Source organism: Struthio camelus, chromosome 20 (assembly GCF_040807025.1).
Source record: "Struthio camelus isolate bStrCam1 chromosome 20, bStrCam1.hap1, whole genome shotgun sequence".
Lineage (NCBI taxonomy): Eukaryota > Metazoa > Chordata > Aves > Struthioniformes > Struthionidae > Struthio > Struthio camelus.
Window position 1 is genome coordinate 3,438,330 of NC_090961.1, and position 25,171 is coordinate 3,463,500.

Below are 25,171 nucleotides of genomic sequence, written 5' to 3' on the forward strand. Positions count from 1 at the left end.
CCTGCAGACATTCAGCAATGTCTTTACACATATGTTTTTTATAAAGTTACAGGAGAACACAGAAAGAAATAGAGCACAGGTTTACATGTTCCTGGTACTCCTAAAAATTATTTTAAGTTCCTGCACAAAATTACCTACATGGTTTGCAATTTATTTGTATACAGGCTACCCTTGCCATATAGCTTAGCTAAAAAGATCTCAAACACAGATAAAAAACCAAAATGCACCATTTTGTCCAAATGCTTGCAATTTATTTTTAACAAGCACATTAATTTACAGTTTAGTACAAAATAGTCACTTTTCCTTCCCAGAAAGAGGTATGAGATTAAGTTAAAAAAAAAAAAAAACTATGAAAATGTCAAATTATTGAATGACAAATAAATATTTAAATTATCAAACTGTTATATTCACCATTTTCAACACCTCATATGCAATACAGAGACCTAGAAAATACATTTTGAACCTCTTGTTAAAAAGGTAGTGCACATCCAGTTCTGAGCAGGAATAGCAGGATGCATACATTGTTTGAAATTAAAAATTACAGTTCTAGGGAATAATTTCATTAGGTTTCTTTAGCACTTACAGCTCTTCTATTCTCTGACCTAGCATATTCCACAGTACTCTATTTTCTCTGCAGGTTTAGTATTTCCTCTTTAAAAACATCGGAATAGCAAAGAAAGCTCCATGAATTACAAAGAGCCAGAAATCCTTCTTGAAAAGTGACTCACAGGAGTTTTTGTATGACCTATAAATGTTTATAAAAACTTTTGTAATATAATACAATACACAAATAAAAGTTCTGGGACTGAAGAGACAGTGGTTTGAGGCATTTTTAAAAAGGAAATACTTTCTTGTAACTCACCTACCTTTAATGCACCATGGCAAAGCAGTATCGCCCGTTCCATGGTGGACTTAATACATCCTTACTGTCAGAATATGTAAAAGGATATAACTTGTCATTATAAAGATACAAAATAATAAAAAATAAACTAAGATTTACACAACTGAACTCAAAGACAAGGAAACTTTTCCGGATGAGGTCACTACTAGCAATTAAAGTGAAAGCCTTGTGCCAGTTAGCTGGCAACACTGAAGTTATAGCACCAGCACAGATAATCAACATTCTACTTTCATGCTTTTAATACTCTCATGAAACAAAAAAGAACACTGTAACTCTGAGTATCTGTTTATTTTGCCACATTTCAAACAGGGTCAAGGCAATATGAAGTTAACAGTATGTAGCAAAAGAATAACATATTCCCAAGCACACAAGCTGCTGTTTCCATGTCAAATAATTCCTACAAACCTGCAACGCCTTTTGTTTTAATATGCAGATGAAAATAAGTTGAATGAGAGTTAAATTCAGGTCTTGCTCTTCAGCAAAGTTCAAAACCACAGCACTAATTACATATTTGCAACTTTAAAATGTGCAATGTTAATGATTCAGTCCTACAAAAGCTAGCCAAATTTTCCAGATTCAATACCTGCTATGCTGCCCAACATTTATTTATTTTAGGGACACTAAACCTCTTTGATTTTTGGCTGTTAACAAAGCCCATTCCCCCCAGTTAGGTCATTAAATTTGAAATCTCTGGGCTCTCTTCTTAACTAACCTATCCCTGGGATCTCTCTGTGGATTCTAGTACAAAACACAGGGGCACTAAAGAGCCAGTCAGGACTAACTACCAATGTTGTTTCACTATCTTTCTATAGTTGCCTACAAGTAGTTTTAATATTCAAGCCCAGACCCTACAAAGACGATTACAGGGATTGTGATAAATTCCTAAAAGAAATGATGGTTTGTTGTGTCCTACCTCTTAAACAATGAGGGTCATGAAAAAACACAGACTGACTTGCTGTTACGATGACAACATCAAGCGCACGTAGAGTTTTCACATTAGGCCCTAAGTATAAGCGGACTTCCTGTGTCGAAGAGGCGGGCAGCGGTAGGAAGTTGCTGGCCTCTTGCTTTAGGGATAGAAGGTGGAGTAAAATTTCTCACTCTGGAGCAAGGGCCATTGAGTCCATAGAATAAACTGTAAAGTGAGCTTAAGAGAACCAGAAATAACGGGCTTCTTTACCTATGTCATACTATCAGTGTCATGCAAATGGAGGCTTTTCCACTGATGAGTATTTATAATAACTACAAGGCCTACTTATGTGCTTTTGTAAGCTATTTTGACACTTAAAGAAACAACAGACAATAACCATTGGCTCAGTTTTGTTATTCCAGTTGGAAATGACACAAAACTGGACATTTTTGACTCAACTTTCTCAATGAGCAAGATCCAATTATGAAAAAACATCCTTGTTGAGTTTTTGTGCTAAATGGTAGCCCATTCCTGTTGCAGGGCTTTAAACTTTTCATACGAGGGTTTATGATGGAAATAAGAGAAGACACATTAACAGTATAAATACAAGAATGAATTGGCCAGGGACTATTTACTCCTTCTCACATAACAGAAGAGCTAGGGAACATTCACTTAAATTAAGAGTTACAAATGTAAAATTGAAAGGAAAAGCCTTTTTACATAACATCATTAATCTGTAGAACTCACCGCCACAAGAAAACATTGAGGCCAAAACCTATTAGGATTAACTAAAGATTAGGTAATGGATAACTAGAACATGCTCAATTACAATGGATAGGATTATAAACTTCACTATCCAGGACGTGAATTATCCCCCACAGCTAGGATCAAAAGGGAATTCCTATTATGAACGGTAATTTTATAAATGTTTTCATGTTTTCTTCTGACCGCTGTCAGTCAGGATTCTGGATAGACTGATGGATATGCAAATGCAGCTGCCACATTCCCCATTGCTGCCACATCCCAGAATGGAGGAGCTCTTGGACTTTTACTGCAGGTAAACCCTTTCTGACCCAAACAGTGCAACACTCCAGAAGAAGGACAAACGTCTTCTTTAAGTTCTCTACAGGAAACTTTGCAGTTAGCAGGTGATGTTCCCTGTGAGTTCCGAACTGGCAATACCAGTATAAAGTTCCTACACTGCCTCACCAGAGGGAAAAAAAGATTTCATACACAATGCCACAAGAAACTTAATACATCCAGACCTGTAAATTTGTTCTAGTATGCTGATGCCACATGAGTCTCATTTTCCTTCATTAAAAATTGTGTTTCCTTTTACAGGAGTTCATCAGAATTGGCTTCCCCCTGAACGGCATAATAATAATTACCTAACTACTTTTCTGAATCATAAATTAGCATATCAAGGTGAGTCATCTAATGCTCCATTAACACATCCAATAGCAGAGCAGGAAAAACACTGGGGTCTGATTCTGTTCTTGCTTACAAATAAACTCTATTAAAATGAATGGTAGAATCAGCAAAATCAGAATCAGGCTGCTTATAGACATACTAACTGCCCCAGACCTCTCATCCTAGCAGAGGCATATACATCCTCACCTGGAACACGTAAGAGAACGTAAGACTTATTTGAACACTTAATACTTTCTACTTCAAATATGTAATGGGAACAATATTTGAGGAAGTCAGAGGTTTAGAATTGATTTAATCAAAATAGAACTTAAAAAACAAAACAAAATCAAAACTCTTGCTTCTCCAAATGGTGACGCTAAGGTAACAGTTTAACTATTCAGGAATCCTGCAGGTAAAACCAGCTCTGGATAAATACAAAAAAAAAATTACTTCAAGTACGCAAAACAATATCCAATTTCTTTCCAAAACCAGGTATAGTTAATTGTATAATGCACTGTTTACTTCGCAAACGAGTAAAGGATGTAGGTGGTAAGTCATGGAAAAATCTTAACTGGGAAATGCAATGCTTCCTTCAGTAGACATTTTATGATAGCACTATATGCCTGTGACAGTCAAATGTTAGGGTTCTTACAGCAAGCTGTATATTAAGCTAGAACATTTGTGAAATAAATTGGGAAGAAAGTTGTGAAATAAGGAATACTGTATATAAAATCCCTGATCATAAATATTAAAGCTGCATCTGGAACTGAACAGCCACTTACAATGAAAACTTTGTTTCTGATTTAAAGTTCTATACAGATGAACGATAATACTTCACTTTCCACCGTTTCGATCTCATTCTGAAAAAAAAGTACATTATCATTAAAAATAAGGATGATGCTACATAGAGTACAACACACAGACTCATGTCTATGTTTGAAAATCCAATCCCTAAGAAAGATACAGACTGCTTGGTCTCTTTATCATCAGCTGATTCAACTGCACTTTTACCTCTGTCTTTGACAGGTGCCTGATTTGCTATTAGTTTATCTACCACCTTAGACTGTGAATCTAGTATGTTTTCTTGGTCCAGGATCTTATTTTCTCTGTTTCCACTTGGCTTCTTCGGTAGGCTTTTGTCTTTCATCTCCCTTGTATCTCCGTGTTCAGCTTCACTGGAGTCAGTCTGGCCTTCAGAGTATTTATATAAAATATTTTCACTGTTATAGTGATACTTCATGAACTGCAGAACTTGGTCTTCATTCCAGCTGTGTAATCCTTTAATTTCTTCATGACATGCAGGACAAAGGTCTGGAGTTGGCCACTGAACTTTGGGAAATTTTGGATCTTCACTCAAATCACCTAATTGGGAAGGGGAAAAAAAATACGAGGAAAAGTGAATGAACTAAGAAAGCTGAACTATCAGTTACTTCACTGGTAACTACAGAGAGTATTTTCCACTTACAAATAGTAAGTGGGGGGGGGGGGGGCGGGAAGCCTCCAGCGTAAAAGTATGTTTGTATCAATCTAAAGATGATCATGAACAAATTTGGAAATTTTTACATTTCCTTATGGAAGCATCAATTATGTTCTGTCATACTGCTTCCTCTTTCAAAATACAAACACTAGATCATAATTGTTCTCCTTTTTTCTAAGGAAAAGCTGTAGCATTCAAATTCTAAAATGACAGCATACTACAACTGCTATGTTTTTACAAGGGATTAAAACCACCACCATCAAGGCTTTCAGGGTTAATTTGAGTTATGGTTCAAAATAAACTGCTCTTTTGCACTCAACACTCCTTAATCCTGAAGCTTGGTTTGCAACAAGCCATTTCAAGGCAAAAGACTTGCAGATAACTTCATGTCGCTATACTGTGAACTATTCCAGCCTTACCTTGCTTTTTTCCCAACTTGTTTCATTACTACAGCAAGTTATCTTCAGTCCTTTACCATTATCATATTTAAGATGTATTTTTCAGTTTGCATTTTAGTATTTAAATGCGTAATGCTATCCTGAGGTAGATTCAATTTTAATGTTTCACTAGCTCATAGCTGTGGCCACCTTTCTGACTTAATAGCAAAGAGCTGTCCACTGTAGCGTTATACTTTGCTCTAAATATAATATTTTAAAGCCTGGATGGTGATCCCTTTAGAACCAAAATATCTGCCTGTTAAATAATTTTATTTATTTGATTTTTATTAGTACATTAATCTTCACAAGATTTCACAAATACATACAGATTGGTACCAAAAGCGAGCAATGCATTTTTAGCATCCTCCAGCTTTTAAAAGGCAGGAAAGTTTCCCTGGATATTTACAAGGAAGACTGCAAGCTTGCCTTTGAGACCTCTCGCGTGTAAAAAGCAAAGCAAAACACAACAAAAAACAAAAACCTGCGCTCAGTAATTGATCTGTTTTCAGTAGAGAAAGTAGAAACAAAATATCTTACGGTAAGATTACAAACAGAAAACTTACTGTACTCTGTATTTTCCTGCCAAAAAGAATGCAGTAAATTTTGTACGTTTTAAAGCTATAGTAAAGAATCAAATAGAGTGGAGCCATATACCACAATCTCATGGCCCACTTCTGAAAGCTGTGCCAAGGTATTTTTGATGACCGATCAGTCAAACATTATTTCATACTGAAAACAATATATTACCAGAAACACAGACACAGCTTTTAAAGATTAAAATAAATCACTGTCCCAAAAATAAATTTTAGTCAATTTATAATGCATAATTTGACATTATTATTCATTCCAATATGTTTATACTTCTTACTAAAATGGTATTTTAGCCAGCTGTTGCATCATTTAAATCAATATCCATGTGAGTTTTCCAATAACTTAATGTTCTAAATAAGTATATTGCTCCACCACTTCACAACTTCAAGTCAACCAGAAGACTTTTTTTTCCTGTGTTCGGTCTGGCAACAGTAACAAACATTAGGGGATGTTTTTAATTAATACCTCATCATTTACTTTTTTCCTCCTTGGAGAAAGGAGACAAACTGTTTATATTCACAACAATATTTAATGCTTCATAAATCTTGGGAATTCAACTTAACCACAATATAGCATATTTAAATTGTAACTAATGCTACATTACACAGATCCATAACAGCAGACAGGGATTAAGTGCAAAGAGAAACCAATTTTCTTTAGTGCTTCAGTTATTTGATATCCCCGTAACAAAATGGATTAAATACAACCCAGTATTTTAACTGTATTTTCAGCCTAACTGAAAACATGGCAATCTAGGAGGGAAAGAAATTTTCTTTGAACAGTAATTTTCTTTTATTCGGTTGTTGGTCTGCTAATAGTTTAGGCTCTTCTCTCCTGAGAAAGTCTCCTTTTCAATTATCATCATTTTCTACACAACATTTCTCCACAACCAAATGAAGACAGGTTTTAACATCTGTTAGTTTAAACTGTTTTAGAAGGAAATTTATTTATTTTTATCCACCAAAAAGTAGCTGAACTGTATTGCTCCTTTATAAAAAGGCTTTGATTTGTACTCTGGAAAGATCATCTCATCAAGCCACAGGTGAAGTTTCAGAAGAAATGGTACCTTTGAGAACTACAAAGCTTTTTCATTATATATCACGAGAGGTGAACTGTGTTACTGGAGGATGGTTACGTCTCTACCGTAAACTTCTCATTCATTCATGCAAGAGTTATTATCTTGTTGGTATTTAAAGCTATAGCTGATTGGGATGCCCTAAGTTTTGCTCTATATGCAAATATTCTTAAGGATTGTTAGCCTTGTACCCCAACGTAAATGTGGAGTTAGTCTTCTGAAGTCAGCATTTAATAGAGGAAAGGCAGGCTGGAACAACACTAGTTGCTATTTTTAAACTTGTGTTACAGAATTTGCATAGCTTTTTGTTTAAATATAAATTACATTGCATAAAATGCCATAACCTTGTCTTTCAAATCCACCTAGCTTTGTTGGGCCTTCCAAAGCAAAGTCTCCCATACCTGCAAGTCTATTATTCACTATGTTGTGTTTCTCCCAGAGCCAGAGAACAGCCTTGTCTAAGGTCTTAACGGAATCCATGGATTCTTTAGCCATTTCTTCAAAATGCTGAGCGCAAGCCTTGCATCCAAAAAAGTGCTGAATGTATCTCCGCATGATCTGAAGCACCATTTGTGGATTGTCTTCGAGACCTAAAAAGATAGATCATAAATACATTTAGCATCATCTAGATAAACATAGCTTTAACATATGCAATTAAATGCACCTAAAAGTGAATCATGGGAAAAGGAAAGCAAATGTTGCTACCTTCTCATTCCACCTGAAGTTATATTTTTAAATAAAGTTATATCCTTTAAATATAGGAAACTAGCTACTTTCATAATTTAAAGATATCCATAGCACATGTGCTATCATACAGAACCCATACCTCAGTAAGTCACAGAGAGATTAAAGGGATTAAAAGCTTCACACATTTCTTAGAAGAAAAAATCCCCCCCAACAAAAAATACATTTATAATACTGTCGCTAAGTAGTTGAGGCGAGACATTTATTTGTTTATGTGTGTCACCAAATAATTTTGTTTCTAATGTAGAGGTTAAAATGACCTCAAACAGTGTGTTTCAAAACATATTGTTTTGAAGGATTGCCTGGGAAATCAGACACAACTACAAGGGAATTATTTCAAACACACTGAGGTTAAAAAAAAGTTATGAGAGGGATAGTGCTAGTAAAATTGCTGCACATAAATTTTACTACCTAAAAAAGGAGCTCTTTATACCAACATTTAATCCATACAGTTGTGTTCAAAGTTAGCCTGAATAACGCATCAAGTGTAACAGTTTAAGGTTTAATGTTCTTTATTGTTAAATTTCTCCGTTTAAAGAACATGTGACAACTGGCGGGGGGCGGGGGGAAAGGGAGGGGGAAACAAACTCAACTAAATGAAAACCAGATAGTAAAACATTTCTCAGAAGAACATTATGGGAGTACATTTTGACACTGTTAAAACATGCAAAGTCCATGCTATATTCTACACGATTCTTTCGGAAATAGAGATTTTTCTCTATCTTGCCCAATAATTAAATGGACGTATTTGTTATGCTTTCACCATTACATTTATGCTCAGACATTAAATTATGGTGATCTTGCTACTGAAAAACAAGGGTTAAAACCCCTCTGATAACTATTTCAAAAGATATCGGTGATATCTGTCTGTCCCTCCATAACTTCGAGATATTACGGAACACCAGAATATCATCACAATTATTAATAGCATAGCTTTTTGGGGGAGCACTGAATGCACGCACATAATGGTTACTTAGCAATATTTGAATTTTTAAAAATAACTCACAATTTTCTCCTAAAATAAATCAAAACACATGATTCTATCCATAACATTCACACCCTTATCATGAAAACAATGAGAAAGAATCATTGTTTCTATCAGAAGTAGGCTAAGGTCTTTACAGACTGAGGACTTTGCCCTCTACCTTTATTGCTACTGCAGGTAGTCCCTACTCCTCTAAGTGGCTGGGAAACCTGATATTATTCATTAAAATTCTAATGACTTCATTGCTGTCTCAGAGATTTTTCAATTCATACTTAATTGATCTAGTAAATTGTGCTAAAAAGTATTTACGAATGTACTATATTTTACCACAAACATATCCTGGTCAAACAAAACATTTTGTGACGCAGTGTCCTAGATTGATCAAATTACCAACCGCTGCAGTTGAACACCTCTACACGAGAGTAATTTGCAATGCAGGAGGTTTTGTAGGTTCTGTGGTAATGGGTTACAGTGCTTAGCTGCCTATCCTATTCTAGTAGTGAATAATAAACAGTTCAGTAGCACGTATTCCCTCCCTACATACGTTGTTTCTTGGAGAAAAAAAATCCTTAAAAAAAGCTATTCAAAGCTAGCAGAGTATTTATCTGTTACAGACATGAGAAATGTGTGAAGACTGTCATAAAACACTTTCATTTAGGACAGCAGCATTATACTCTTCAACGTGGGGAAAAATGTTTTTAAAAACAAAAAGAAATCATAGAAAGCAAACAATTTCTACACAGACATTCAATATCTGTGATTGAAATGGTATGTATAAATAAAAAAAGCTATGAGATTAAAGCAGATTAAATAACAGCATTAAAAGAAAGGCTGAAAAAATTTTGGAAAGTTGAAATGATTTTCAGGCAAATCAGTTTTACCAAGTATACTACAATATAGACGTAAAAAAACACCCATAACAAAGGTAACTACTGGCAAACAACCTCTTTACAGAGGAACAGAGATTCATACACCAATTTAATCACATACGATCTCCTGTGTAATTTTACAATCCTGAAAAATTTAGGTGAAGTTCACTTTGTCGGGAGGTCTTCCAAGTTTAGCAATAGATTAAGAATAACTCAGATATACTTTTTGTAAAAAAACAAAAACAAAAACCACAAGCCTGTTCTATTCACACAAATAGAGCCTATTACCCAAAGACACTGTTCATATAACTAAGCATGCTTAGGACTACAATGATTTTATAGACTCTCTGATGTGAGCAGTTTTATTCAGAGTTCCTCTGGATTCCCTTATGCTGATCCCACTGCAGGTTCAGATTACACAGTTCAACATTAAAACATGTCAAATATAAACTAATAAAAACATTCATCAAGAAAGCCATAGCAAGTTCACACTGGCTGTCAGACTCCGCAAGTAGAGCAAACTATCAAGAAAAATATATCTGCTTTAAAAAGAAAACAAACAATTGCAAAATGGCTCATTTTGTTTGTTTTTCTTTTATCAGTCCAGAGATGAATCTTCTATTAACATCTGCCGTGTATCATCGTGTAATCCTCCTTTTCTCTTTCCTCCCAAACTACTGCAATTCAGGGTAACCCTAATCTTTAAAGTGGACAAGAACCATAAAACCCTACCTGTGGTGGGAAGGATTAGGGAGTACATCATGCTTTTTAGTAGATGGGATTTAAACAAGCAATAAGGAGAGGAAAACCTCCCAAGACATAATCCGACAGTCTCAGACTGACCCAATTCTTTCGCCGTAAGAAGTGATCATCACATATCTGTCCCGATTTAAATTGATGGCTAAGTGTGCCAAAGAGTTTTCAGCTTCTGCAGTGTATTTTTAACTTTGAGCTGACTTGAGCTCACACTTGAAACATGGGACCAATTTAATATTTAACTATACAAAATTGCATGTTAAGAACATTTAATTTAATTAGAACATTCGCAGCAATTGGGACAAGTCAGTAAAGAAAAAAAACAGGAAATTTAACTTATGCAGGATCCTGGTGAAAAGCTAATATATCATCCAGTAAAAAAAATGAAATTCACCAGGCAGAGTATGGTACTAAAGGGATTCAACCTACCTTCCAATGGATAACAAAGAGAAAGAGAGAGAGAGAGAGAGAGGAGGAAGACAAGAAAAAAAAAAAAAAAAAACAACTACGCGATGATTAACTACCCAAAAATCCCAATTTTGCAGAAGATTCAGTTTTAAGAATGAGAGATTTTAATTATGATTGCAGGTAATGCTGGGAAAATATATGTAGCCACAATATGAAATAAACACACCCTTTCTCTCTCTCTATATATATATTTTTCCTTCCAAACAGCAGCAGAAAAATTGTGAATTTTTGATCTATAAACATTTCACCTAGCATTTTTACATTTCTTGCAAAAAAAAATTTAAAGGCCTTAAATTAAAAAAAAAAAAAAAGGAAACTAAATAGAACTATAATCAAACAAAGCTCTGTCTGAAAACAATAAAATCATATGGAAACTAGTATTTCAGCATTAGCAATTCTTCTTCCTTTTGCTTGGAAGATAGAGTATATATCCAGCATTTTTCTTACGTACAAATTGGCACCAGAACATTAACATTGTTTCACAACATGCTGCAAGTCTAAAAAATAAGCAACTTTACAGAATGTCTGCACGAAAGTTAGAATATCACTTATAACAGATTAATAGTCGCTATGCAAATTTAACCAGGAAAAAAACAGTCATAACGTTCAGTATTTATGAAATAAAATTAAAGAAAGATTGATGGTTGTTTGGTTGTAATGGTTGTTGTGCTTTTATAGCTGCTACGCCACATTGTTAAATCTCATTCTTCCCAAATGAAATTAACAGTGCAACCTTGGACAACCTGAACAACCTTCACTCCTCTCCAGAAAAGGTAAGTTCAGACTTTCTGTTTGAAATTCCCTCCCTTTTCTGCTTTATTGTTCACATACCCTATTTACCACTTTTCTAAGCAAGGACAAACTGACACAATTTTTGTCAATGCCTACCAGCTGGAAGTCTTGCTGCAATAAAGCTATGCTCTGACCCCTGCTGGTAAAAACTGAAAACTAAGCCTCAAAAGCCACTGTCCTCCACCAACGTTTGTTGCATGCTTACAAACAAAGATTTGCTCTAATCCTTACTTTTTCTATCACACAGCAGAACTGCTACATATATTTCTCTCCTCCTTCAAGTGTTTTGCATACCTGTTGCTTACCTGTATTTATCAATGCTTTTGGTCGCAGCGCAGCTTGAACAGTTAAGGTATGAAAGAGCTTCCAAAGGGAGCAGGTATAACCCCTCAGTTCTGGTCTGCTGCCCTGACATCCGACCCACTGAATTCGCTTAGTGAGAAATATCCCAGAAATCTGAAAAGAATACGTATTTAAGATCTATGCAGCTCTGGGACCTAAATTAACTTAACAAACAATTTTGGAAGTGATACTCAGCTACTGAACATAGCAAGCATATTAAATAGCTTCAAAGTTCTTGAAACATGCTTTGCATTTTCACAGTTTTTTTCATGCATTTACACGTAAGCTGGTTTAACATTGAACACACAAACTCTTATACATGTTGGAAATAGCAAAGAACTTGAGACAAGCAAACTCGTATAACCACATATGAGTAATCCTGTATGATGTCAAAGCAACAGGCTGAAGTAGAACATTTTCTACCTGAAAAAAGACTTGTGGTTAAATAAGCTTACAAAAAAACATTTCTTGCTAATAAATTCATTTAAGGCAAAGACATTCAAAACTTGGAACAATCCTTCAGTAAAATCTGAGATATTCTGGTGAACCATTACTAAATTCATCCTTCTTGCAAACATATTACCTGACATGTAACGCACAGTCATTGATGCTAAACCTACTAAGATGCAGATCATGAATTTCTGATTAGTCTCATGGAATACATGCAACAGCTTAACTTGTAACTTTTTTTTTTTTTTTTAGGCACAGTATAAAAAAAAAAAGATACACACACATACATATATTCATATATGCATATAACATTATTCTGGACTCAGGCTGAGTTACAATTTCACTAGGCACTATAAAAATACATTATTACTCAGTAAGAGCTACATGACTTACAGTACTAATGTATTAACAGGATAACACGTACAATCCATTATTATTTCTTCTAAACACAAAACCACTATTTATTCAATATATCTAAAAATCCAGTGTAAGATTTTAGGTTCAGTGGACTTATCTCTCTGCTTCCTAAAACATGCAAGCTTCCAGAATTCAGATAGTAATCCCACTTCATGGGAAGAAAGATTCATATTAATTTCTTCATATTATTTAAAGATAGGCCTATCATATTGCTTTGGACTACCAAAATGAGATGGGATTCCTAGCAAGGTCTACATTGTGGCAGGAAATTAAAGTGTTTTCTAAAAACTGTTCAGAAATAACGCCCCTTCCATGGGTAAATATCTCCTCTTTTAAACTCTGACCTTCAAGAGAATCCTAGCGATAAAATAATTGGTTGCATTCAAAGCCTTGAAAACCAATCAGAGAAAGAAAATAAAACGTGCATCTCAAGCACCCCAACATTTGACGAGCATATGGAATGATCAAACTCTGGAGAGGCTCTCATTCAGCTCAGTTAAAGAGAACAGTGTCAGTGACAATATACATCATACACACGTTTATGCCTGTTTTGGAAAGGGATGGAGAATAAAAGCAACTCAAAAATTTCTGCTGAGAATCTTAAATCATTTGAAGGTGACACAGGGAACATCTATATGTTAGTGATTGCTTGTTCATTATAAAACTGAGACAGGATTGCGTATTCCAATTCTCTCATTGCAATTCCTTCATGAGAATTTTTTTTCCTGGTAATGATTTCACTTCATTTTAACCTTCTTACAACTCCATTATGACTGAGGGACTATAAGTGAGTGATGTCTTAGGTTTATGTAGAATCTTATCCTTTACTAATGCTGTATTTTATGCTGGAAACTAGTAACAGCTTACCCGCATTTTGTTGTTGACCAGATCTAGGATAGCATCATAAGGGATTTTGTCTAATGGAAGGCTCACCAGCCACTCTTGCAAGGTCTCTAACAACTTTACCACAGACTGACGGCCAGGAAAAAGCTGAGGGGGTGGGAGGAAAAAAAAAAAAAAAAAAACATTTTAAAGCTCAAATCTCATTAGCAGCAAGATAGTTTTATATTTATCTAAATGTATTTTTCTTGTCCTTTAAAAGCGTCAGTTAAACTTAACAGACTAGTGGGTTTTTCTGTTGTTACATGCAAATTAATCATTTGTTCTGTTTTTCAATAAAAAGCTATCTTATGCTGACGTTAGTTCACGAAATTTAACAAGTTGCATGCACATAACGTTAACTGGTAAAATGCAGCTATTCAATAGCATGCAGAAATGCTACAGAACAACTTTTGACAGACTACGTAGAATTTTGCATTGAGGTAACTCAGCTCAGTATACAGCTCAAGAAGGAATTTTTGCAGAGAACTCTAGGGCCCTAATTTTTAAACGTTCAGCATGTTTCACATCTATTCTCTCTAACAGTACTCATATCAAAGGAGGCATCACACACTTCAAATAATATCTCATCTTTTGGATCATAAATTCAAATGAAAATGAAGATGTACCAGATTACAAACGAGTTTGCCAATTCATCTTTCGACAGTGACTTTATTGACATGACTGGAATGTTTCTACATGCATTTATAATCCTAATTTCTCAAGTTACTACACAAAACAACTAGCTTCACTATCCAACAGTAAACTAGAAGCCTATTAAAAAGTTACATATGGATTATTAATACCTTAACTTTTATGGGCATATGAACAAAGTGAATTAGAGAGGCATACGTCCCTTCTCACTCTTAAAAGATCAGTTCTTAAAAGATTAGTTCAAAAATTAGTTCTTGTAAATATTTTGTTCAGATTTCTGTAAATGTAGATGATGTCGGTTTTCTAGAAAATTAATCTATTTTTTGTATGTGTAATAGTGACTTCCAAACGTTTGCAAGTTAAAGAACTCAGGGTCTGGCAGATAAGTATGAGGAACCATAAAACACAGTTGTCATGTCATTATTTTACACTAGCAATGGTATTTTGCCTTTCTGATTTTTCTAATGACTGTAGAATTCACTGCTACGTTAAATCCATAGAGTTACTTATGACAGAAGATGCCAGTTCATTCTGTAGTAGTTGTTCAACTATTCATAACTTCTCTTACTGGCTCAAAGGCTGTTTATTTGATACTATGTCAGTCTCTCGGGCAAGAGCTCCCTTTTGCTGACTATCCGTACAGGCTCTAACACGAGGGGCCTGGTGCATTGTTTGGGTTCAAAGACAGCTTTTAAATAGTCAGTAATAAAAAGTGTACATCTCTGAACTAGTAACTGCATGTTATAATTATGTTAACTACTGTAGGATCACCAAAATATTGTGCATTACCATTGGAAAGACAAAAGTTGCAGAGTATCTCAGGTAGACGTCAGTCTCATAGAGGATTCAAAAGAACAGCCTTCTGCACTAAAAGCCAAAAGACCTAATTCTACAACAATGACAATTCCTGAGTAGGAGACTGGAGATCAGATCAGCGTGACACGCGAGGTAACGTCACCATAAATGCTGTTAAACAGGAGGACGTTACACAAAGTCTTGAAGTCCAGATTCACAAAGCTGTTTTTATTAATTGATCGATAAATATTTAGTTAAAAGCAGAGGGTGAGGTAAAGAGTTAAGCTTTTAAAATAAAAGATTGTAGCCTGGAAAAGATGCATATAATTATGGTACCAACATTGCACACTTTGTCATGCTGACAGTCTCAAATCTAAAGGATCCTAATGGAAACACATGAGAATTATGAATGAGAACTATGAGAAAAGTGTTACACAACAAGAAAACGCAAATAAAGGACAGCATTCCTCATTTATCCAATTGCAGTCTGGAGATGAGACTGCAACTAAAAGAGAGCATTCCCCATTTATGCACTAATAGCCAGGAAAGTAAATTACATCAGCTGGCCAGGAGCCATCAGGAAGAACAGAGGATGTTTTAGGGATAATATGATGGAAAGATTAGCACTACACACTTTCTTAAAGAAATGAGGCCAGCTAGAGATTTCTGACCTCTGTGGCTGGGAGGGGTGGGGGGAAAGCAAGACACTGTCTGTCTGATTTTCAGATAAATTCAGATACTTGCAAATATTTCATATGACCCTTATTATTCCCTTAAATAGCTATTGGTTTCCCTTGTTTAAAATAAAATGTTTATTATTCAGTAAAGAGACACTAGTTATTTCAGCTATCATTACAAAGTTAAATTATTTTAAATTTTTCAAGTTATATCACATTGCATTACTTATTACACTTAGTCAGTATATTCAAAATTTAGACTGAAGTTAGCAATATCTTTAAACGTTCAACCATTTTCTGAACACTATATTTGTCAAATAAATATGATAATATGGCTATGCACTAACAAAATCTGAAAGTCAAGAATGAAAAACAAGGTTTCCCCACCCACACTCGGACACAGTAGCTACTCATCCTGAAAATACGATAAATGGGCTAAATTTATAGTGTTTGTTCTATGTGCTGCAGACCACATAGTCTTTATTTAATTTTGCGCCTTATAATATCACGTTAAAACGCATTTCAGTCCTACAAGTATTTCAGAACTGCACACAAAAGCTCAAAAATAACATTTAAAGAAACCCACAAAAGTTTCACATCCTAAGCTAGTGAGGAAACATATATTTAAACATATTCTGAAAGACATTGAGAGGTGTGTGTCACATAAGAAATTTTATGTTAGAATCACTTTACTCTTGCAAATAATCAAAGACGAGAAGTGTATACCTTGGCAGAGACGGTAACAAAATCCTTGAAGGTCTTTAGCTCTGCTCCCTCAAGTGTCTTGTGCGTAGCGAGCTCTACTCTGAGCAGGTAATGCAATCCTGATTCAAGGTCAGCCATGTACAGCTTAGATCTGAAACACACATATATAACGTTATAAAGTGGCAGGTTTCTTTCGCTCATTTTCTCACCAGTCATGAAGGTAAAATTGATATATAGTAGGTGTCATTAAAACCTTCAACATTTGCCACTCCATAGTGATTGCAGTATATCCTACACCATGTATGGAAAGATACAGCAGTAACTCCAGGTGTTTGGTATGGTGAATGTCAAGCTCAATGAGTTTCACTGTACTCCTCTTTTAAAAAAAAAAGAGTAGTTTTATGTCATTTTATGCAGAGATTACACAAACGAAGTATAACCATACACAAGAAGTTCTTTTGTAGTTGAGCAAATTTTTTGCCTCCCAGCCAGCTTTACCATATAATGAAATTATAACCCTGACATTGTCAGAAAGGAAATAGCTGGTGTACAGAAGTTATAGCTTCTCTTTAGAATCCAAACAAATCGAAAATTATATCCTACGAAAAAGGGAGCCTTTTGTTTAATAAAAGTAGATTACACAGAACAGGAATGTAAACAAGACTGAAAAAAGTCAATGTTAAAAAGGACTGAACCTAGAAATCCTCTCTATAATGTAGTAGTTTTACTGTAGGTTATTTGCATACAAGTTTAACTGTCAATTTAAATCAGATCAGTCTTGAGACATAATTAAGCATCCTATGACAGGTACAAGTGAAACATCTAAAGCAAATCACAATTTTTTTTAAACAGTTCTTCACATTTAGAACTATTACAGCAACGAAAATTCATAACAAAGAAATTCACAGCACAAAGCTCTTTACAAAATACAAATGCATCAAGTTCAACGCCCTCTTTCAATACTTTCAGATAACCTTGAGTCAGTATGATGCAGAGCAATGCAGCAGTACAAGCAGAAGTTCATGTAATTAAGAGTGCTAAACACTTTACAAAAGAATTCAATAGCATTATCACTTCTAAAAGCAAGTAGTTATTTATTTTTAATTCTAGTCAAAAGCATATCTGTCCCCATCCTGAAATAATATGCATTAAATTTTATTTATACACACACACACACACACAAATACAGAATAATCTACATTTTTAACAACTCAAATTGCAGGCTTATTCTGACATTCACCTCCTTAGTCAATAATGTACTCACTTATACTAAAAAGAGTGAAATTCTGTTGACTTCAAGTTTCTTGAAGAGACATCCATACGCGTGTATGAGATTCACAAAAAACCCCTATCGGGAAGATGCTTAGACTGGAGATCCATACCAACAAGACTTTGTTCTGCTGGAAAGCAGCTCAATTTAACCAGGTTGCTTTGATAACAATTTTCTACATAAAATACTTTCTTATAGTTGTTGTTGAAAGAAAATGACACTAATAGCATTCATAAAATGAAAATAAGCACGAAATGAAAGCACTTAGTCCTACATCTTTTCCATCTAAAGATGTTGAGGGATTATCTCTCTGCAAAGCCCTCGTATCCTTCTCTCCAACAGAGAAAGAGGGTAAAGATAAACCTTACTGGATTTGGTACGATAAATGCCTCTTTTTGTGACTTGAGGGTTTTCTATTACATTAGCGTTTGCCAAGCACTTTCTAGTGGACATTGCCTCACTATTACATTCCTAAAGAAAACAAGAATTCTGTGTGTATGAGTTACAGTTCATTGTTATTTTAGTATTTACTTTTTTTTGGGACACTGATTTATTTGCAGAAGTTTTCCAACAATTTAAGTCAGTGATCTACGTATTTCAGGTACTAGTAAATGAGTCCTTGATATTTTTACATCAGTAAAAGTATTTAAAGAAAGTATTTAAAAATACTTTCTAAAAAAATTTGCCTTCCATAGCAGTGCAAATATTTGCTGGGGGAAAATCACCAGATACGATTGCAAGAAGGTTAGCTTCAGTTAGTAGAAGTTGTGCTCTTGCTTCTTGCTTGGAATTGAATTGATTCACTAGTGTTACCCGAATATACTGAGAAATGGATAAGTTGAAGGAACAGCTGAAAGCAATGCTTTCTGTTTGATGCCATTGTTTATCCAGCATTAAACATGAAAGCATTTCATTCTCCTGAGCGGAAGACTGCAGACCATTAGGTTGTGATCAACCTATTCAACTCAAGATGCATCGCTTGGAATGGAATGAAGTGAAGTTTTCAACTACACTAAGATTTCGCAACATATTATGCTACAGCTTCCCACATGACAAGAATAAAGTGCAAGCAAATTTTAATAAACAAGCATTAATCTGAAAATCAAGGGTATCACTTACTTATCAAATTCTTTCCACATCTTGATTTCTGCGCTCTCCTCTTTTTTTTCCTTTATAGGTAGCTGAAGTGGCAAAAGAAGTTTTCTTCTTACACCTGGCAGTGACTTTAAATATGAAGAAAAGAAAGACCGTAGAGGCTTCAAACTGCATATAAAGCAAGAAAGTAAAGGTTATTTTTCATCTCAAACTAAGTGAATAGCCAAAGCAAACGAGTATATTTTGGAAATAAAACGTGCGCTTTTTCTGTTTTACAATTCCGGTAAAAAATGTTACATTTTGTTACAAAGTGAAACGAAACACTGTTTAGTTTAGGAACAGTAATAATAAAAAATAATCTGGATTAGTGGTTTGAAATCCCATTCAGAATAGGAAAAACATGGTATGTTCATAAAATTCACATCCTGTCAGTTCACCCTACACAGGCAATGTTCACATGGAACAAACATTTTGACTTGGGAGCATGTTTTTTGCGGGGGGGGGAAGGAGGGGCCTTTAATAATTCATTAGTTCTTTCCACTTTTATTCTGAAGTATTTTCCTTTCACAAGTATCACAGTAATAGGTTAAAGCTACAAACTGGTAACAGTGGTAAGCAAAAGTAATATTAGGTCTCTTATTTAAAAAAGATAAGAATATTAAATGGTTCATTAAAAACTACCAGCACATTGCTAACAGCATATCACAACTCTGAACACTCAGCATTGGCCCAGAGCTTCTTTTTCGACCTAGGAAACCTTCAAAATCACCTATTTCACAAAAGAATTTTGTCAGCAGTATAAACTTGCTGCTGTAGACAAACATCACAAGGGTTACAACAAAGTGCTCGTGCCATTTTGGCTAGCCCATACAGTAAAATCTAACCTCTCCTGGCTTACCCTATATCTGTGTATTTTAAGCATCCACAAAGAGCAAACGATGTAAGAAGACCATTAAATATGATTATCATACATACACCCAGTCGCAAGACTGTCTAAATAATGTTCAAGATGGACAATTTTCAAAGATAAGGAAAGGGAGCGCAAAACTTCAGTTAGTGCACTGTATCAATTACATGCTAAGATACAATGTCATTATATAAACAAAAAGGTTATAAAATAGCTTCCTTTCATACAAAGCTAGTTATGGCAACTGTTATAGCTTAAGTAAACCCATTAAAGCAGCACACATCTCTCAGAGACGGATAACTACTTACATGTTAATTAATCCATGGGATCCATTTGGATGCAACAGATAGCATGAAGGGACTGAGGTAATACCGAGTTTCTCTAGAAAAGGCTTATCAAAATTCAATGCTCTCTTTACCACAATGTTTTCATACTGAATCAAGTCTAAAATAACCTGGAAAATCAAAAGATAACATGAATTATACATTGCACTAGGAATATCCAATCTTGTAGGACAAGACAGGTAAATAGGTGAAGTGCATCATCCTTTAAGAGTATCATTAAGCTGTTCACCAAGGAAGTGAACTATGCATCTACTAGCATTCTCCGGACACTAACCATTTCTGTTGAAGAGGATTTACTCTTCTCTGGAAATGATTTATTCCTGCCCTCTGTCTTTTTCTTGTTCTACCCTGATCTTTTCCCTTTGAAGTCTAACATCTGAAGAAAGCGTGAGAATGAATGAATGAATGATAAAACATTCTCATAAACTTCAAAATAGCCCAGAGGATATTTCACAGGCACCAGCAGGTGTATGTTTCATGTTATATATGTAAGCGTTTAAAGGCAAATTTTCAGGTAGTGAAGGAACATTTATTTGGTCCCACTGCTTATGACATCCTGATGTTGAAGTCCATGACTTAGAAACAATCAAGGACTTACATAAGTTAAGGCTTTACCTGACAAGCCCTGTCAAATCACACTGTGTAATTGGTGGTGTCACAGCATCTACCTGTTCATCCAGCTCTTTTTGTTTACCAAACCCACAGCAGAGACTGCAGATTGGAATACAGTGCCCATACCTCAAATGTTTCAGTCCACAGTCCAGCATCTAAGCTCAAACCAATCTTCCTCAGCTGTTTAAATCTGATGCTGGGCTTTTGCACTGGAGCAGCTGGCTGGAGTGGGCATATGTTCTTTGCAAGGGGTAAACTCCAGCAAAGGCGGAAGGAGGCAGAAGAGGGTGGTGACAGCAAGATGCCTCCGAGATTTGCCAGGATTCAACTATCAAAGTTTTTTGCCAACTACAGAGTTACACCTATGAATATGACGACTTAGCTAAAGCAGTGAAAATTTGTTCAAACCCCTCCCCGAAACAAACAAACAACAAATCCCCCAAACCACCCTAAACTCCCATTTCCCTTCTTAAATCCTTGAAGATCTCACTGCTAAAGGCAATCCTCTTCTGCTGTTCTAATAACTGCACTCCTCAGATCCATACATTAGTTTATGCTCTCACATTACCATTTCAAATGCTCCATTTTTACCTGAAACCTGGAAGATTTTGTAGACTCTCCTTACATTCCTACTTGTCTTTCTTTCACTTTTACCTCTCTTTTATATTTTTTACTGTTCCTAGTTTCATAGCTTTCACTATGCTTCTCCCTTTTAGGGATATTATCTTTGCTACATTTTCCCCTCACCTTCAGACTTGTATTTTAAAAGCCTGTTCTTTCTTTCCCTCAATGCTAAATACATGCCCTTTCTTTCTTCAGCTGTTGAGACTTCTATTAGGTTTGTCCATATTGTCTTACTTGCACTGCAAACTTGAAAATGTGATGTTCTTTGTTTCACTAAGATGTCCTATAAAGCTAACATACTACATAACAGTAGCAAATATTTCTCTGCTGAAAGTAGATTCCGTTTTCTGTTATTCAGATGACACTGAGCTTTCCCCATAGCAGAGGGTAATAAAATTAAAGTGAGCGTGATAAAATGCTGAAGAACTTCATGTTCATCACCTTTCTTCTTGTCAGTAAGGCCCACTTGTATCAATACAGCAGTTTCCAGAAACAAACGTCTGGAAGCACTCTGCTTCTCAAAGCGATTTCCAGCTTTGGCAGCACATCCTCCTCCACTTATACAACTGGGCCATCTCAGCATCAAATCTAATTAGAAACATTTCACAGACACTCGATGTTTCTACACAGATTATGCCTAGATAATTATGCAATTTATTTTCTTTACTTATCCTAAATTTTGGCAGCAAGAGAAAAGTAACAGTTGCCTAAGCTAACAGCAGGCTCATTAGGTGCTGGCCTGAAGCCAAACTGAATATTTTATTCGGGAGAGGGGGAAGAGAGGGCAAGCCAAAAAAACAAAGACTCACTTCCTTAAGGCCTCAGATCTGTGAAAATACTTATTCTCTAAATTAGGATGATTACATACAGGTCATAAGAAATTTCATGCTAAGAAAGGGACCCAGAGATTTTAGACTACTATAAAGAGTTGAAATCACAGAAGCTGCCCAGAAGAACAAATATTATGAATGGTTCTCTAGCAGTAACAAAAGAATAAGTCACATATAATCTGATAACATTTTTCCCTTGATCTTCCAAATCTTGAAAGAATTGTGCTAACACCGAAACTGATGAACTATTTTTCCAGTAATGTATGAAAGGAAGAAGTTAACATGACATCATGCTCAATTTTAAGCAAGTTTCTTTGTGTGACTGAATGCAACTTTAAAGCCTTATGTCATCACTTGACTTCTGATATCTCAAACGTGCATGATCTTCTTTTCATCTCCTCTTTAATCTCGTATTATTCTTGCTTGGCTAAATAATATAAAACTCAGCTGTGTTATTGATAACACTCATTTATATTAATTATGTCATTCACAAGTCATACATTACCTCTCGTCCAACATAGGAGTTATTACTTTCAAAGATGATGGCAGTATAATGAGGGCTACTCTTGTCAAAAAGAGAAGTAATATCACTGGACCTTTTAAGAAGAGAAAAGCCATTTAGCACAGGAGAATGTAAATAATCTCATTGACACTGATGCAATTCCTTTTAATCATCTTGATATGATTATTAGTTCTGCTACAAACGTACTTTAACAAGTCTTTTCACATTTTATTTCATTAGTATAATAAGCATACACTAGTTGTGTTTTAAACAAGGAACTTACGAAACTGGATCTAAGGGCGGGCAAGCAGGTGGCCTCAACTCTTGGGAATGGTTCTGTAAGAAGTCAATCATCATCTGGCGAACTGTTTGCAGCTCACGATCTGCTCCTGCTGAACAGAGGTTACTAAAAAAAACCAAAACAAACAAACAAAACCCCAAAACCAACCAAGCCAAAAAACCAAAAAATCAACCCCACAAACACACCTACGACAACATTCAGAAAACAGGGGAAAAAAAGATTCGCATGCAGATTTTCACACATTCTCATGCTTTTGTGGGTCAAGCTTTTGTTTTAAATTTTAGTTTAAAAAAAAAAAAAAACAGGCAATACTATCTGGCTTAAGAACAAGGAGTAAGGATTTAATTGTAGGATTCCATTTTAATGTGGAGGCAAGACGGCATTTAAGACCTGCCATACTACCTAAAAATTAAAAGCTCCTCAAGACTTTTCCAAACCTAACCATCTGCCTGCCTTGCTGATTTTCTCTTCAAACAATGCTTCATTCTAAATCTGTACTCATTTTAGCAATACTTGTAGTGGGAGATTTTGGCAGCTTTTTTGCCGTAAAAATATTTACCATGCATTAAAAACTGTATAGGTGTACCATTCTTACCAAATCAGCCAGGTGAGGTTACTAAGCCACATAACAATAAAAGCAAATAACTGAAGTGTGAGAATATTTTATTTCTTTTAAAGCAAACAAAATACAGAAGCTCTTACAAATGCCAGAAGTAACAGGTACAATTACAGTCTAATTTCTATATGAAGGATTAATGGTGCAGGTGGTCTCTCTTCTGACCTCTGGCCTTTTAAATGTTAATCCATTGGAAAAGACAACATTACTTTTGTCCAAGGACAAACCACCTCAAGCTGTGACCCTGTCAGACACACAGGACAAGCCTGTTTTCAGTTAGTCAGCATCTGAATAGGGGCTTTCCCAGTGAGATTCAGGATGCCTGGAAAGTGGCTGACAGATCAAAAAAGCATCAGAGTCAGGACTCAGCAAATGGACTATCATGCCAGTAAGATGTGTTTTGTTTAACTGAATTCCAAAAAAAAAAAAAAAAACCTAACCATTTGTGAAAATTAAGAACTACATTTCAGAACATGAGTAGCGTGAGGCTCAAGTTCCTGAATAATTGCCAGTGCTTTACCTGTCTAAAAATCTGCCTGACATTTCATTTTCCTACAGTACTTGTAATGTAACATCGTAAAGAGATATTCAGTGTCCATTCTATGTCTAGATGTCTAAACTAACTGACAGGTAAAGGGATTTTGCTTATTGTATGACATATTCCTGAGTGATAGGATAGATGCTTTGCATATTTCTTACAGTAGGATATTCTTACCTTTATAATTTTCTCCAGTTGTAAACTGCTTTGTAAATGCTTTGAAGTACTACGCAGGAGGGAAAAAAAAAAAAGTATTCCTTTGAAAACAACTCATTGCATGAGCCAAAAGCTCAGTTTAGAGGCAAAAATGGCTTTCAAGAGTTTTTACTTGTTACAGCTCTAATTACCCATTTTTATCTACCTTTCTGTGGAGAAGATAGGTTTCTTCTAGCCTGTGAGTTCAAAGACCTGCTTCACAATCAGCATAGATGAGGATAGCTCATATATACCCACAGAAACTCTAACCCAACAGTCAAACCAACTTTTAGAGAAAAAAAAACCCTATCATTAAGTAACTTCCTTATAGATTTTTTCTAAAAATATTTCAGGGGCATTTTGAAAAAAGCATACTATTCAACACTGTATATTGATTTATGACTGCAAACATTGACCTGAACTAATGATCACCAAATTAGTACTACCAACTGTGGATATGCCTAGAACACTATTCACGTATTTCTCAACTCCCTCCAGTGGCTAAAATATGTCATATAATGGAGCTTGACTGCCCTCTCCTACAAAAATAAAATAGAAAATATTCAGTGTCTAATAAAGAGTACATTACAATGTACCCCCACAGCTTTAAAGGGGAAAAAAAACCCCAAAACAAACAAAAAGAAACTCACACCCCCAAACCCACCATTGTTTTCTCTGTCTGGGTAGAACTTCATAGCTTCTACAGTAAAACTTCTGCTGTTTCCTCTCCTATATTATAATAAAGTTTACTGAATTCTGTCCATCCATCACTTTCCTTTAACTCTTACGGATAATAATTGTACAGATCAGCAAAGACAGAGAAGTTTAAAATTGCACTCAGACCTGAAAATGAACAATTCTAGAGTCTTTCGGCAAACGTTAGATCACTTTCAGAAGTCAGTTTAAGTGAATTTTGAAATTAATAAGAAAAATAGTGAAGGATTAATCCAGGCTAAGTTTTTAAATGGAACATATGTTCATGGAATTAGGCGATTTCATGATG

At 35.3% G+C, this 25,171-nt stretch overlaps 1 protein-coding gene across 2 annotated transcripts in view; it reads right to left on the bottom strand.

The window, feature by feature from the left end:
* Positions 1-229: 229 nt before the first annotated feature.
* QSOX2 (quiescin sulfhydryl oxidase 2) overlaps positions 230-25,171 on the bottom strand; it is a 31,609-nt gene continuing 6,667 nt past the window's right edge. The window contains exons 3-12 of one of the 2 annotated variants that reach the window (XM_068914760.1): positions 24,151-24,199; positions 22,802-22,907; positions 22,522-22,612; positions 19,915-20,060; positions 18,724-18,867; positions 16,356-16,485; positions 13,492-13,614; positions 11,721-11,871; positions 7,203-7,391; positions 230-4,583 (exon numbers count right to left, since the gene is read on the bottom strand). In XM_068914760.1, the coding sequence (XP_068770861.1) occupies positions 4,033-4,583; positions 7,203-7,391; positions 11,721-11,871; positions 13,492-13,614; positions 16,356-16,485; positions 18,724-18,867; positions 19,915-20,060; positions 22,522-22,612; positions 22,802-22,907; positions 24,151-24,199 (1,680 nt within the window). In that variant the 3' untranslated portion in view covers positions 230-4,032. Of the gene's footprint in view, positions 4,584-7,202; positions 7,392-11,720; positions 11,872-13,491; positions 13,615-16,355; positions 16,486-18,723; positions 18,868-19,914; positions 20,061-22,521; positions 22,613-22,801; positions 22,911-24,150; positions 24,200-25,171 lie in introns of both variants that reach the window. The other variant, XM_068914759.1, reaches the window with a different exon arrangement.